Source organism: Symphodus melops, assembly GCF_947650265.1.
Source record: "Symphodus melops genome assembly, chromosome: 1".
In the NCBI taxonomy this organism is placed as follows: Eukaryota; Metazoa; Chordata; class Actinopteri; order Labriformes; family Labridae; genus Symphodus; species Symphodus melops.
Window position 1 is genome coordinate 17,187,118 of NC_136691.1, and position 12,263 is coordinate 17,199,380.

The 12,263-nt window shown below is 41.7% G+C and overlaps 1 protein-coding gene across 1 annotated transcript; it reads right to left on the reverse strand.

Annotated features, from left to right (window-relative positions):
* Positions 1–249: 249 nt before the first annotated feature.
* Positions 250–11,941, reverse strand: ism2b (isthmin 2b). The gene is made up of 6 exons (XM_079365045.1): positions 11,250–11,941; positions 6,964–7,215; positions 5,488–5,815; positions 3,345–3,482; positions 3,197–3,265; positions 250–2,828 (listed from the first exon to the last, which is right to left on the reverse strand). The coding sequence occupies exons 1-6, from the start codon at positions 11,358–11,360 to the stop codon at positions 2,311–2,313; spliced, it is 1,416 nt and encodes a 471-aa protein (XP_079221171.1). The 5' UTR covers positions 11,361–11,941; the 3' UTR covers positions 250–2,310.
* Between the last annotated feature and the right edge of the window lie 322 nt (positions 11,942–12,263).

The window sequence follows — 12,263 nt, forward strand, 5'->3', positions numbered from 1 at the left end:
TCTATTTGCTGTCCCAAGATTTAGCTTGTTGCTGTAAGGATGTGACATGTTTGCATTCTACAGGAATGTTTGCTGCACTGTACCTGTCTTGTTGGAGAGGAAAGCTGGAAAGGTTTGGTATGTTGGTCAGTAAATAGTATAACTACTCAGTTGTGCTAAAGAAATTTTGATACACAGTACTATGCTATGTTTGGCTCTGCTGCAAGTATCCAAAGTGTGGAAAAGGAAATGACACGTTAGAAAGTCAGATGATGAATGCAAGGTCTTTATATATTTCTTCAGTATAATTGCAACAACATATTCATAGAGCACTGCAATACAAAGTAGAACAAATCACACACACTTAATGCTGCTGTATGAAGTAATATGAGGCGAGTGGTTTCCCTTTTGATAACGGATGCCTTCATTTTTTCAGTCTCATTAGTGCACCATGTTGAGTATAGAAACATTTCAAAGCTTCAGCAAACTTACAAAAAAGAGACAAATAAATACTGTACAACACAATATGTAATACTAGATTTAGAAATCACAATTTCATGCTTTCCTCAACAGAACACTTGACATAAGCACTTTCATAGAGCAATGCAGCATATCTGACCAGTTTTCCTTCATAACACCATCATCATCAATTGGCAAACAAGAATACATATTGATACATCTTTTGTATATTTTTATATATACCTTAAATAAAGTGCCTTCCATTAAAAATCGGTGATTCCAACATGTAAATGCTTGTTTGCATAAAAATATCTGGAAGCAGAATTCCTGAAAAAAGATTTGGAGCGAACATTCATAGAACTAGACTGGATAGAGAAAGAATTCTTGGAACATATGGTGTTTCCAATCACATTTTACATAAAAGCCACTGCTTTGAGTGAAATGCTGAACAAAACTGCTGCTGTCATACCAATGACTGTTCTGATCATGGATAAACAGTAGCCTTTAAAACGTATCCTGACACTTTTTTCAGGGTAAAAACTAGCATATCGCTTTATTTGTATTTTATCTGATCCATGCAAGGGCTGCAACTGCACAATTTACAGTATTGGGACGATTTGCTGAGCTGAAAGGTTCTTTCTATCCAATCTAGTTCTGTACATAAACCCAGGGCAACAGCTTAAACAGCAATGACATCCTCTTACAACCACAATCAACAACAACTATTCAGTTTTCAGGGTCTCAACTGCTTTTAGAAAGCATTATCTTCTCTGAAGTTCCAACACACTGTGCTCTGTAATCTTACCCCAATCTTGTTCTAGTTTCTATAGGGCTCCACTGTTGAGGTAAATGAATGAATATATTTATCAAGGTAATTTAGACCCCCTGAGAACATTATGCACAATCTACTCATCTTGGAGTTCTTTTTTTTTTTTTTTTGTGCCTTTTTAACTGCATTTGAACAGTTGTGACTAGGGAGACTGGATTTACAGAGGCACCAACAGTCCAATTTTAACTCTTTGGCACCCAGATAATACATCTTCCTGACTGTGAAAGTGAGGAAATACATAAAATCAATCAGTGAGATGAAACATTTGACATCAAATGATGATCCTTTAGTAGCACTGCTTTAGGGATTGTCTAATCATTCTATCTCATTAAGCTTAATAACAATAGCAGCTTACCTCTGACAAAGAGCCCAAATAATTCTAAAATGACTAAATGTAGTGACTGAAATGTTCATTACTGTTACTGCATGAAGCGTCTTTTGGGTTTATTCATGTCCTGTTGTTTTGTTCCCCATTATACCTTGTAAAAACCTGAAGGATTTTATATTGTAGCAGCATAGTTGGCATAATAATCTGTTGGACTCTTTCCATGCATGTGTTTGTTTCATCAATACAACCAGCCTACATTCATACAAAAATAAAACCTACAAGAAGCGCAATCAGGATGTTTACCATATGTTGTTATTGTCAATCACAAGCGCTCCAGGACACCATGAAGAAAGCCAGTAGGTAGACATCCTGCTTACACGCACCCACAAGAGTGAACCAAATAAAAAGAAAGAGAGCTGGATGTCATGCCAGATGTGAAACAGGTTGGCAAGCGATGGGAAAGCCCTGCATTTTTTTTTTCATTCTTGCGATGCATTTCAGTTCAGTCGAGCCTGATCTCAGGAAACTGTGCCAAATCATAACCTGGGACAACCCCACTTCACCATCTGTACCCAAAGAAAAAAATGCACTTCCTCTTAGTCAATGCATGTGGCATGGATTATATTTCATGACTTTTAAGATTGGCAGTCACTGCTTAAATTAGGATTGGGTCCTTTGACTCTTGGAGTGAAGTGGTAGTTTTGGTTGTTGTCTCTTAGTACTCTCTGGCCTCTTCTAATTCATTCATGAACACGTCTTCATGTGGATTTTCTGGGCAACTGAGTCCATTATTGGGTGGCCGCACTGCATGGAAGCGGCTCCAGTCTCCCTTGCACAGGATCCAAGGGAGCACATCCACTTTGAAGTGTAGCTCAGGTGAGAACTCTGTGCTGATCAGGTTCGGCGTGCCTGCGCCTTTCCCCCGAGTGATCAGCCGCCCGCCAACACCGTAACAACAATGCTGTGCTGCGAGAGTAGATGAGTCACTGGAAAGGGTCGATCGTATGCAGCTACGTGCTGATGGCTTGTAGATGTCCAAACGCTCCTTGGGCCCACTGGCGTCACGCCAGCGGAACTGTCGGCCATGAGTCTCATCATAGATGCTGACCACAGTGTACGCTACCTCAGAGGGGAAGGAACAGGGGCAGCTCGGCAGCTCAGACAAGACTTGGTGGAGGTACCTCTGCAGGAACTCACTCTTACAGTTGAGCCACTTCTCACAGCTGTCCACATCTGTTGGACATAGAAATGGTATTTCACATGAAGTTGTGTGTTACAGTTTTCAGCACTACTGGTAGCATGAACAGATTTCATTTTGGCGGTACATCTGAATCCTATTCAAGGCATGTATAAACATTACTGTACATATATAAGTAGTGACTTAAAACAGTTATGTTTCGACATCATCTTGTGAATGCACATCAGTTGTTCCTCAAAATAATCCATTAGCTGAGGTGCTTGCATCATAAATGTACATCTCAAATATATACTATGGGTTAGGTCTGTCTGTTAAATTTTAAATGCAGCTTGTAGTAAAGAGAGTAAAATGTACTTAGTAATAAATAGTAATAAAAGGAGAACTTTCCATGAGGAAAACTCACCTGTCCCAAATGGCTCTGTACCATTCTCCATTTCAAAGGGATAAGGCTCAGCCACAGTGTTGACTTCACCTATAAAGAGAAGAGTGGTTTATTATTTGTGAATTAAGAGCTAGAAAACAAAGTCAAATGACCTCAGCTGTAATCTTACCAGGACAAGGCTCTAAGTCACACTTGGAGGCTTCTGTCAGCGTGCAGGAGTAGCCACAGGACTTTGTCCTCTTCTTCTCACCGTGACCACATGTCACTGAACAGGGAGACCAGGGTGTCCACTCATCTGTCTCTTTTTCTGTGGAAAGACAATTACAACTTTGTCACTGTCACAAAACTAAGTATGCACTATTTCAGAAAAGTCATCATATTGTAATAAGATTTAAACAACTAAAATCTGTAATCTTGATTTCCCCCTATATTTCAAAAGTTAATTGCTTTTTTAATCGCATGTTTTAAATTCCATTACTGCAAATTTAGAAATAAAATCTGTGAGTCCTTTATTTTTTATTTTTTTATTGTGTTAAGCTGAGAGTGCTTTATTTTGGAATAAAGTGAAAATCTTCAGGTAGATCCAAGGTTAAAATGGAAAAGTCGTTTAGGATCAAAAACGAAAAGAAAACAGCTAGCAGGAAAGGTAAAAAGTACAATGTTTCATGTCATGATATTAAATAAGAAGACGTGTTTTAAATGAGTAGAAGTAAGCAGTTCCAAATGGTTGATCCTGATCACAAAGCAGAACCCTGCAGAATCAAATTACACCTTACAGTTTGTGCTTAGCTCAACTCAACTTGTACTTCAATAGTCACATTTGTGGACAGTCTTGGTCTGTATTAATGGCAATTTTGTCCTTGTCGAACCTTTCCCATGCATGCCCATATTCTTTTTAAGATGACTTTAGTTAAATTAGAGAGAGGGAAGCTGTGCTGTGGCTGTCCGCCCCTGCACCATGCTTCCTTGTGGTGTTAATAATACTGAAAACAAGTCCTTCTTGATTAAAGGCGAGGTGGGTGCAGAAATACCAGCTTGGGTGTAGCGAGCACCCAATTTGACTTTGTGGGCACTGCCAACTCGCCATGTGGCCATAAGGGAATGAGGTGTCAGGAGAGCCCTAATTACAGAAGAAGCTAAGGCATACATCCTTGATTTATGTTGAGCGAGTCTTTAGATGTGACCACTTTATAGGCAGCGGCACTTTTGCCCTTTGCTGGCTAAACACACAACAGACAGTCTGTGTAGCAGAATAACAGACAAAAGAACGGTTAAAGAGTTAAAATCTGCCAAGTCATTAGACACCTGTTAGCACATTTTATTCACCAACCCTTAAAACATCAGAAAAACAAACAGATCAATCATGTACAGATTAGTGTCTTTGAGGAATGTCTAAAGAATGAGAGCTTTAGTTTGTGGTAAACCAATGACAGCACTCTGATCTACAGAAGGCCTCACACACACACACACACACACACACACACACACACACACACACACACTAGCCTAACCACTGCCAAGCCCATAAAACTTTCTTTTTTTTCTTCTGTCCCCCACTTCCATCTTCACTCTCTCATTCATGATGTACACCTCACTTTCTTTTATTATGCACTATTATTACCGCAGAATAAAGGCTTTGCTAAAGCTGAGACACAACATATTTTCCCACTGCAGTAAGACGTATTCAAGAGGGGGAGAAGGGCTGGAAAAGTTATGCAGAGCCCTGAAAGCCCCACGAAATTCTTGAACTGACTCAAAAAGGCTGAGCCGCAGAGGGCAGTGAGGGCCGCCTGGGTCTGGGGGGGCCCACGGGGTCCTGGGGAAGGATGAAAGAGCTGGCCGAATGGCCCCTGTCATTCTGTGTTCCCAATCTGCCCTCTAATTGTCCACAAGCAGAGGGATGTTTTGTCCCAGTATACAGTGCCGGCCTCACGCTGCCATTAGCGAGCGCATCGGACCCATCTTCAAAAGGCAGGCCTCTGCGGCCAGCACGACCAGTGTCGACTTCAAAGTGCACACAACCCGCAATGTGCTGATGGTCGAGTGCTCATGCTGTTTTGCATGCTGGCACCGTTTGGCTGTCTCTGGCTGTGGGGACAGTTATCATGCAGCCCCGTCTCTCCTGCTGTCTCTCATTCCAGACCTTACTGTCAACTCATTAACTATTTTGGTAAGATGAATTCTGTGATTGTATGTACTGTAAAGACTGTTTGCCTTTTGCAATGGTTCTTTTGTATAACCCACAAGATCATTTTTAATGATGATTTGAAATCATCAAAGCAGTGCAGCTGAAATGACGTGGCAATACTTACCATAGTAACTCTGCACTGGATCCCAGCCTTCGTTCCAGTGCGTATCCCAGTCTGCACCCACTCCGCTGGGTAAGGGCTCCTCGCTGCCGTAATCTAGGGAGTAATCTTCCTCCTCCTCTTCCTCGCCTGTTTCTTCTGCGCCTGACCGACTGTTGCTGTCTTCGCTTGAATCGGTGTAACTCCAGAAAAGGGGCCAGAAAAGCTTCTTGCCGCCAAGCCAATCCACTGTGGAGGAGGGGGAAGAGGATGAGGAGGGTAGCCACTCTTTTTCATTGGCCAGGTCCATCTCTACTTCCATCTGAGGGTCATCCACCACCTCGATGGTTACCTATGTAGAAAAAGAAAGCATCCGATGTCAGACTGATGTAACAAATTCTGGGATGACACACCAAAAACATTGACACACAACAAGTTATTTAACTGTGTTTGCTTTGACTCGTCACAAAAAGGGAAAGTAGTCCTGACGCTTTCAGACTCAATACTTTATCAAGAAGTTAACTGTTTTAAAAGGTTTAAGTGTGCTAAAAAAAAAGCTTCTTTAGGCGAGCAGAACTTGTCACCGGATGTACTGTAAGTCAGCCATCCAGATGTAAGCATGAGCATTCAGCCGACTAAACGATCTTCTCAGGGAGAGAATGTGAGCATTCATTCTGGATAAGTACCTCTCATTACCTCAATATGACTCATCCATGATGCTACAATACGTCTAAGTATCCGCGTTAGCTGAGGTGAAAAAAGGCAAGAAGAGAGCTACTTTTTTTAAAACCGTTGAATAATTATAGCTAGGAAAGACATTATGTGACATACTTATATGTGTCTTTGTTAAATATACTCAGTGTAGTCTTTTCACTGCCGTATTGTACATCTGGACTACAGGCTACATAAGAAATGCCATTGGCTTCAGAACTTCATGTAGACATAGGCAGGCATCATTATGTCCCTCTAACCACATCCTGATTACACTGACCAGAGCTGGAGAGCATAACTGCCATGAGATAAGTTAAACAGAACAACTTTTTGATCTTTTGGGCCAATTTGGAATGAAATGATGAGGACTTAATGGCTAACACATATGATTACAGAGTCTGTTTTTCTTTATTACACTTAATTAAATAGTAGCATGAAAACATACAGCCATGTCTCTAAGATTAGACAGAGACTTGATTTTGTGAAACATTTAGGAAACAAATCATTTCACCAAATGAAAGAGAAAATGCCTGGGCCCTGGTTACATGGATGGTTTTAATTTAACGCACAATTTACCATCTTTAGTTACTGTTTGGACACAACAGACAAGCTCCATGAACTTATCTCAGGGCTATTTAAGCTGAAATTGATGTTTATTTATCTGTTTATTAACATTAAATATTGCAAACATAATTGTATAAATATCTCACAGGCTGTCTTGGAAGCTGAAAGACCACACGTACAAAGAATTCAGAGAGTTTGGAGACGACGGCCATCATCAAAACCCACCTGTATGTTGGGGTTTTGTGAATTAATATCACCATTGGCGAGTTCTGGAAAGTTCTTCAGATCCAGGATGAAGGGTTTGGTCTCCTCCTCAGGCTCCGGCTGTGGAAGAACACCAACTGAGCGATGCTGAGGATGGGACCACCTCCTCTGGTGGCTGTGGGGATCATGCAGAAGACTCTGAACCTGGTTCTGCTGCTCCAAAGCTTCTGGTGCATACTGCGCCCCACCTCCGTGGACAGGGTGGCCATGAGCCTGGAACGAAAGTTAAAATGTGAGATGAAGAGTTCACATGGAGCAGAAACAACAATCTACAGATATTATAAGAGTTGACACTACATATATACATTTTTCCCAACACCGAAAGAGAGTACTGGCCAATAACTTCAACAGCATAGTGATAAAGAATACATTATTATAAAACATAGAACATTGATGCTACATTGATGAACATTGATATACTCAAATCCAGTAGCTAACAGCTAATGGTGAAAAAAGGGGTATCACTAATGGCTCATTGATGAGTATATAAACAATCAGTACTCTGTTTCCAGGAAGAAACCTTGAAACCATGTAGAACTTTGTAGCTTGGTCAGCAATTCCAAAAAGCCCCTGAGGCATCCGACTAACCAGCCAAGTGACCAACCAGCCTCGTTCATTTCATTCTTTTTTTTCCCACAACAGTCATGGCATCCAGGCCGTGGACAAAGAGGGGCCTGTGCCAGAGAGATCCGCTTTTAGCTTTAATGAGAGGGCCTGGGAGGCGTGGGACCCCTGGGCTGGTGCAAGCATGTCTGAACCTGCTGTGCTGCCGCCACTACGGCCACCACTTAATTTGACCTTCCATGTTTTACAATACTGAGAGGAACAGGAGGATATGTTGTTGTCTAAGAATAATGATGACATTTCAGTGGTAGATAAATGTAGATGAAAGTACTTCTTTTAAAAATGTAGACACTGAAAAGGAATTTTGAGTTTGTATGATTCATTTTAACATCCACTAAGACATACCTTTCATGCACATTGGAAAAAACTTTTGTTGGCCATTCCCTCCTTTCTGTATCATCCTGAATAAGCTTAATTGGCGGCAATGTACGATTGGGTGGAACCTTGACAGTTGACCTGAGCTATTTTGTGGTCTGCTTAGAGCACAGCACTTGCTGTTAAAAGGGCTAAAGAGCAGAAGAAATGTCTGGATTAATGACCAGACGGTTGATGATTTATAGTTGTGGCCTCTAGAACGAGGCGTACTTTTCACTGACTGCCTGTGATTGTCCCATAAAGAAGTTATGTGGTCGGTCAAATTCAAGCATGTGAACACATTATTGCTGTTTAGAGGAGAAGCCAGTCAAGCATGATGAATGATGGATGAAGAGAAGTTGGCCCCATCCCCAGATATCTGTAAACTGGTGGTGACAAGCAGATAACCTATTAGGGACATTTTCTCTTTGTAACAACATCCAATGCAAATATTAGACATATTTTTATCGAAGCAAAGCTGCTGAAAACACTCAGGCATGATATAACTCCCTTGCTAGCAGAACTTAGAACATGTTAGGCAGTATATAGTGACTTAAAATACATTTTGATGTTGATGGGAATTGTTTCAAGGGCAACCTGCGAGCATAGAAGGAGTTTAGAACTAAAAAAGGTCATCGTGTAACATCACAACATTAACTGTTACATTGCATAAACGATAGGCTAATAAGAGCCAATGCTGAAAAGGCCTCTACATCTGAATTTTATATTTGCTTCTTTTTTTCTTGGTGCTTGTATTATTGTATACTGAGGACTTTCCCTGTATTGTGTAACTCTACCAAATGGCTCTCTTAGCTTTCAGTCCCTCCCTTCAGAAAAAAACAGCTACGTTAGCTAAGAAGTTGCCAATGCTAACGTTTTGTTTTTTTTCCTCTTGTAATATGTCCACTCTTCCCTTCCGCATTTCACAGTTTCACAGTTTTTCTCTTTGGTTGGATCTGGTGGTGACGAAAATGTTAACGATTATTGTATTTCAATGTTTCAATGATTTACCTCGAACACAGCTGTATGGCATTAGACCTATAAAAGCATTTGAGCTCCCTACTTTAGAGTGATGTCAGGTAAAAAAGGTCAGATATGATTAATTGGTTGACTTCTACACTTCAATAAAGTAAGCAGCAGATTAATCTGCAATGAGAATGATTATTAAATGTTAATAGCATGTTGCAATGGACGTGTGCTTTGTTGGTTTATCATGACGCTTCATTTTACCCAGCCTTAGACTGTCTCACTGCTAAATCTGGAGGAACAATATACACTCATAGAAACCCTAACATACTGACGCAGACAAATAAGGTCCAGAGTCAATGACGCACACAAAGAAGGTCCAGAGTCACAAGAAAGGCCACATACTTTCACACCCTTCTCATCTCATCCTGTTACACATCTGGATCCTGTATTCTTTCACCCTCTGTATCACTCTCCTCTCCTTTCTTCCTCCCCTCGTCTTCTCTGATCCTGCTCTCCTCCTCTCTGTAGAGGGGCTCCTCTGATCAAAGGCTCCAAGGATGATGGCATGTGGTGTGCTTAACGGTGAGCCTATCTGGATGCAGTGGGGGACTTCAGCTTGTTCTGGAAAGCTTCTCTCTTCTTTGAAAAATATTAAATCAAGCATGGAAACATGTTGAGTCTTCCTTTCATTAGAGGGAAAAAGTGGATCTATTTGGGATACTGTCATAGTTACTGCTGACAGTGACACACTTTCAGGTTATGGACTGGGGTTTGGGAGTCTGGATGTAGGCAGCAGGGTCTGAGGTGAGGGGCAGGGATGGGATCTGATGGCGTTGGGGGGGCAGGATGGGAAGGCAGGCAGTATGGCAGCCCTGATTTATGCACCCGCAGATATCAAAGGCCTTTGCACTTGGCTGTTTCCAAACCATTACAGAAGAACAATAAACTATGGACGGTCTTTGATCACTGTCTTTTGCAAAAGGAAACAGGAACAAATGCATGCCTGGTGGAATCAGGGTGAGGTTATGGAGGTTGAATGTAGGAGGTACAAAACAGTGAGGGCAAACAGGTCATGATATCGGGAAAGGAGGTCACTTCAACACAACCTCTCCACCCCCTCTTCTTTGCTGAGAGATGGGGGTTAACCAAAAACAGGAAATTCCACATTAACACAAAAAAGAGCCAATGTAAACAATCAGACGAATGACACTTGACCCTTCTCTGTGTGAGAGATGCCGATGGCTCGCCTTATTCTGGTTACATAAGCATCTCGTTACTGGGCACACACTTTACTGAGCTCCCCCTCCTCCTTTCCTCTTTCCTCTGCTAATCTCTTCTCTTCATCCTGCACTTTACGGACACACAGGTCACAGGCGAAAGTACCGAGTCTACAACTGCAGCCTTTTTGATGAATGAAATGATGAACCACAGTGAGATTATGTTCTGTCTTCTTCATGCTAATCACTCACTTCTGCTCTCCCTTTTTTTGCCTTAACATCAATCAGGCCAATGATGTGTGTGTGTGTGTGTGTGAGAGAGAGAGAGAGAGAGAGAGAGAGAGAGAGAGAGAGAGAGAGAGAGAGAGAGAGAGAGAGAGAGAGAGGGATTCCCAACAGGGCATCCATGGGAGGCCACACAAGGAGAGTTCAAAGGCAAAAACTGAACCCTGACACAAACACACACAAACAGACTTTGATATCCAAATATGTCTGTGTGCAACACAAACACTGGAGAAAACACTGCACAGCCTGTGTGTGTGTGTGTGTGTGTGTGTGTGTGTGTGTGTGTGTGTGTGTGTGTGTGTGTGTGTGTGTGTGTGTGTGTGTGTGTGTGTAAAGAGAGGATCTATTACAGCAGTGAGCTTGCCCAGTTATGGCAACCCTACATGGAGAGAGAAGTGCAAAAAATGAGAGCAACTGTACTGGAGGACTTTACTTCCTTTTATCATTATTTGTCATCAAGCAATTTCAAATCTTTATGAATAATTTCAATATTTTAATGGAAAATTTGACTTTTTAAGCCACTTTTTTAAAAACATTCACGTATAGTAATGGTATTTTATGTGCACTGAGGTGAAAACCCAAGTGTAGAATATGTCATTTGAATAATAATTACATTTACATTATTTGTTTAGTGCACAGAGGGATTTTGAATTGTATAGCAGCAGTTAACACAAATGCATTGTTTGCAAAAATAAAATAATCTCATGATATTTGTCAACAGGTGTAATTTAAAGACTTAATTGCATCTTTAAACGTTTTGCTTAACTAAAAATAAAGCTCAATGTGAAGAAAACTTACCTTGTGGCCAATATGTTTGTGTCTGGTTGGCAACCCTGTCCCCAAACTAACGAGAAGCGTTGACCAAATCACCAGCAGCATCTGAATTCTCCACGCGACCTCTTGACGCATCTTCAATACTTCCTATATGGATTTGTAAAAGTACTTTGGAGACTTTACTCAGAATGTCTCCCTAAATACGCTTCTCGGTCTGAAAGAAGTGTTGCTGTTTTTCTCGTCCGGGATTTATCAGCCACTTAGATTTGGGCCAGTCAAAGATTATAGTAGGCCTCGTCAGTCTCGAAGTTTCGCACTTTATGAGGAGGCGCACCAGTGTCCTGAGGTATCTCGTGCGCTATCCATATCTGGCACCAGTGCCTCGCGCAGCAACTGTCAGTCCGTATGGCGGCTCGAGCTTAACGCCTCTCTTCCCCATAAAAAACACACACAGTTAGAGAAGCTTTAAGTACCAGAAAAAAGTCGAGTACCCCACGCAGAATCTTCCCGTCCGCACCGGCGCCCGCTTATTCAACTACTTTAAACTGTGAGTCATCCCGTCGTGGGTGGGTGGGTGTTTTCTTCCAATACATTGACATCTGGAGCTCATAGTATGCGGTGCGTCTTTGCTATCTGTCTGTCGGCGTTAATCCATTATCCGCATGAAGTTCATCCACCGGTTCGTGCATTTGTGTGCGTACTGCCCAGCCAAGCAGTTTCGGTAAACTCGTCTTTTACGCACGCGTTCAGGAGGTCGGTGCTGCAGGAGTTGGGGGTGGGAGGCTTATTACTCACAGCTGTGACGAGGGGGGCGCGTGGGGCCACTAGGGTTCTTGATAAGGTACAGCGTTTAGTTTACATAGAAACTACAAAGGTCTAAAATAGCAGGACCTGACGTGGACGTTTTTCTCAGTCACTGGGAAAGAACATTCAATATACCTGAATACAAAGGTGAAATACTTCTCCTGTATCTTGTGTCAATATTTTCTTTTGGCCCTTTAACAAACTGGTCGAATGAATGGCTAAGTATCTCTTGCC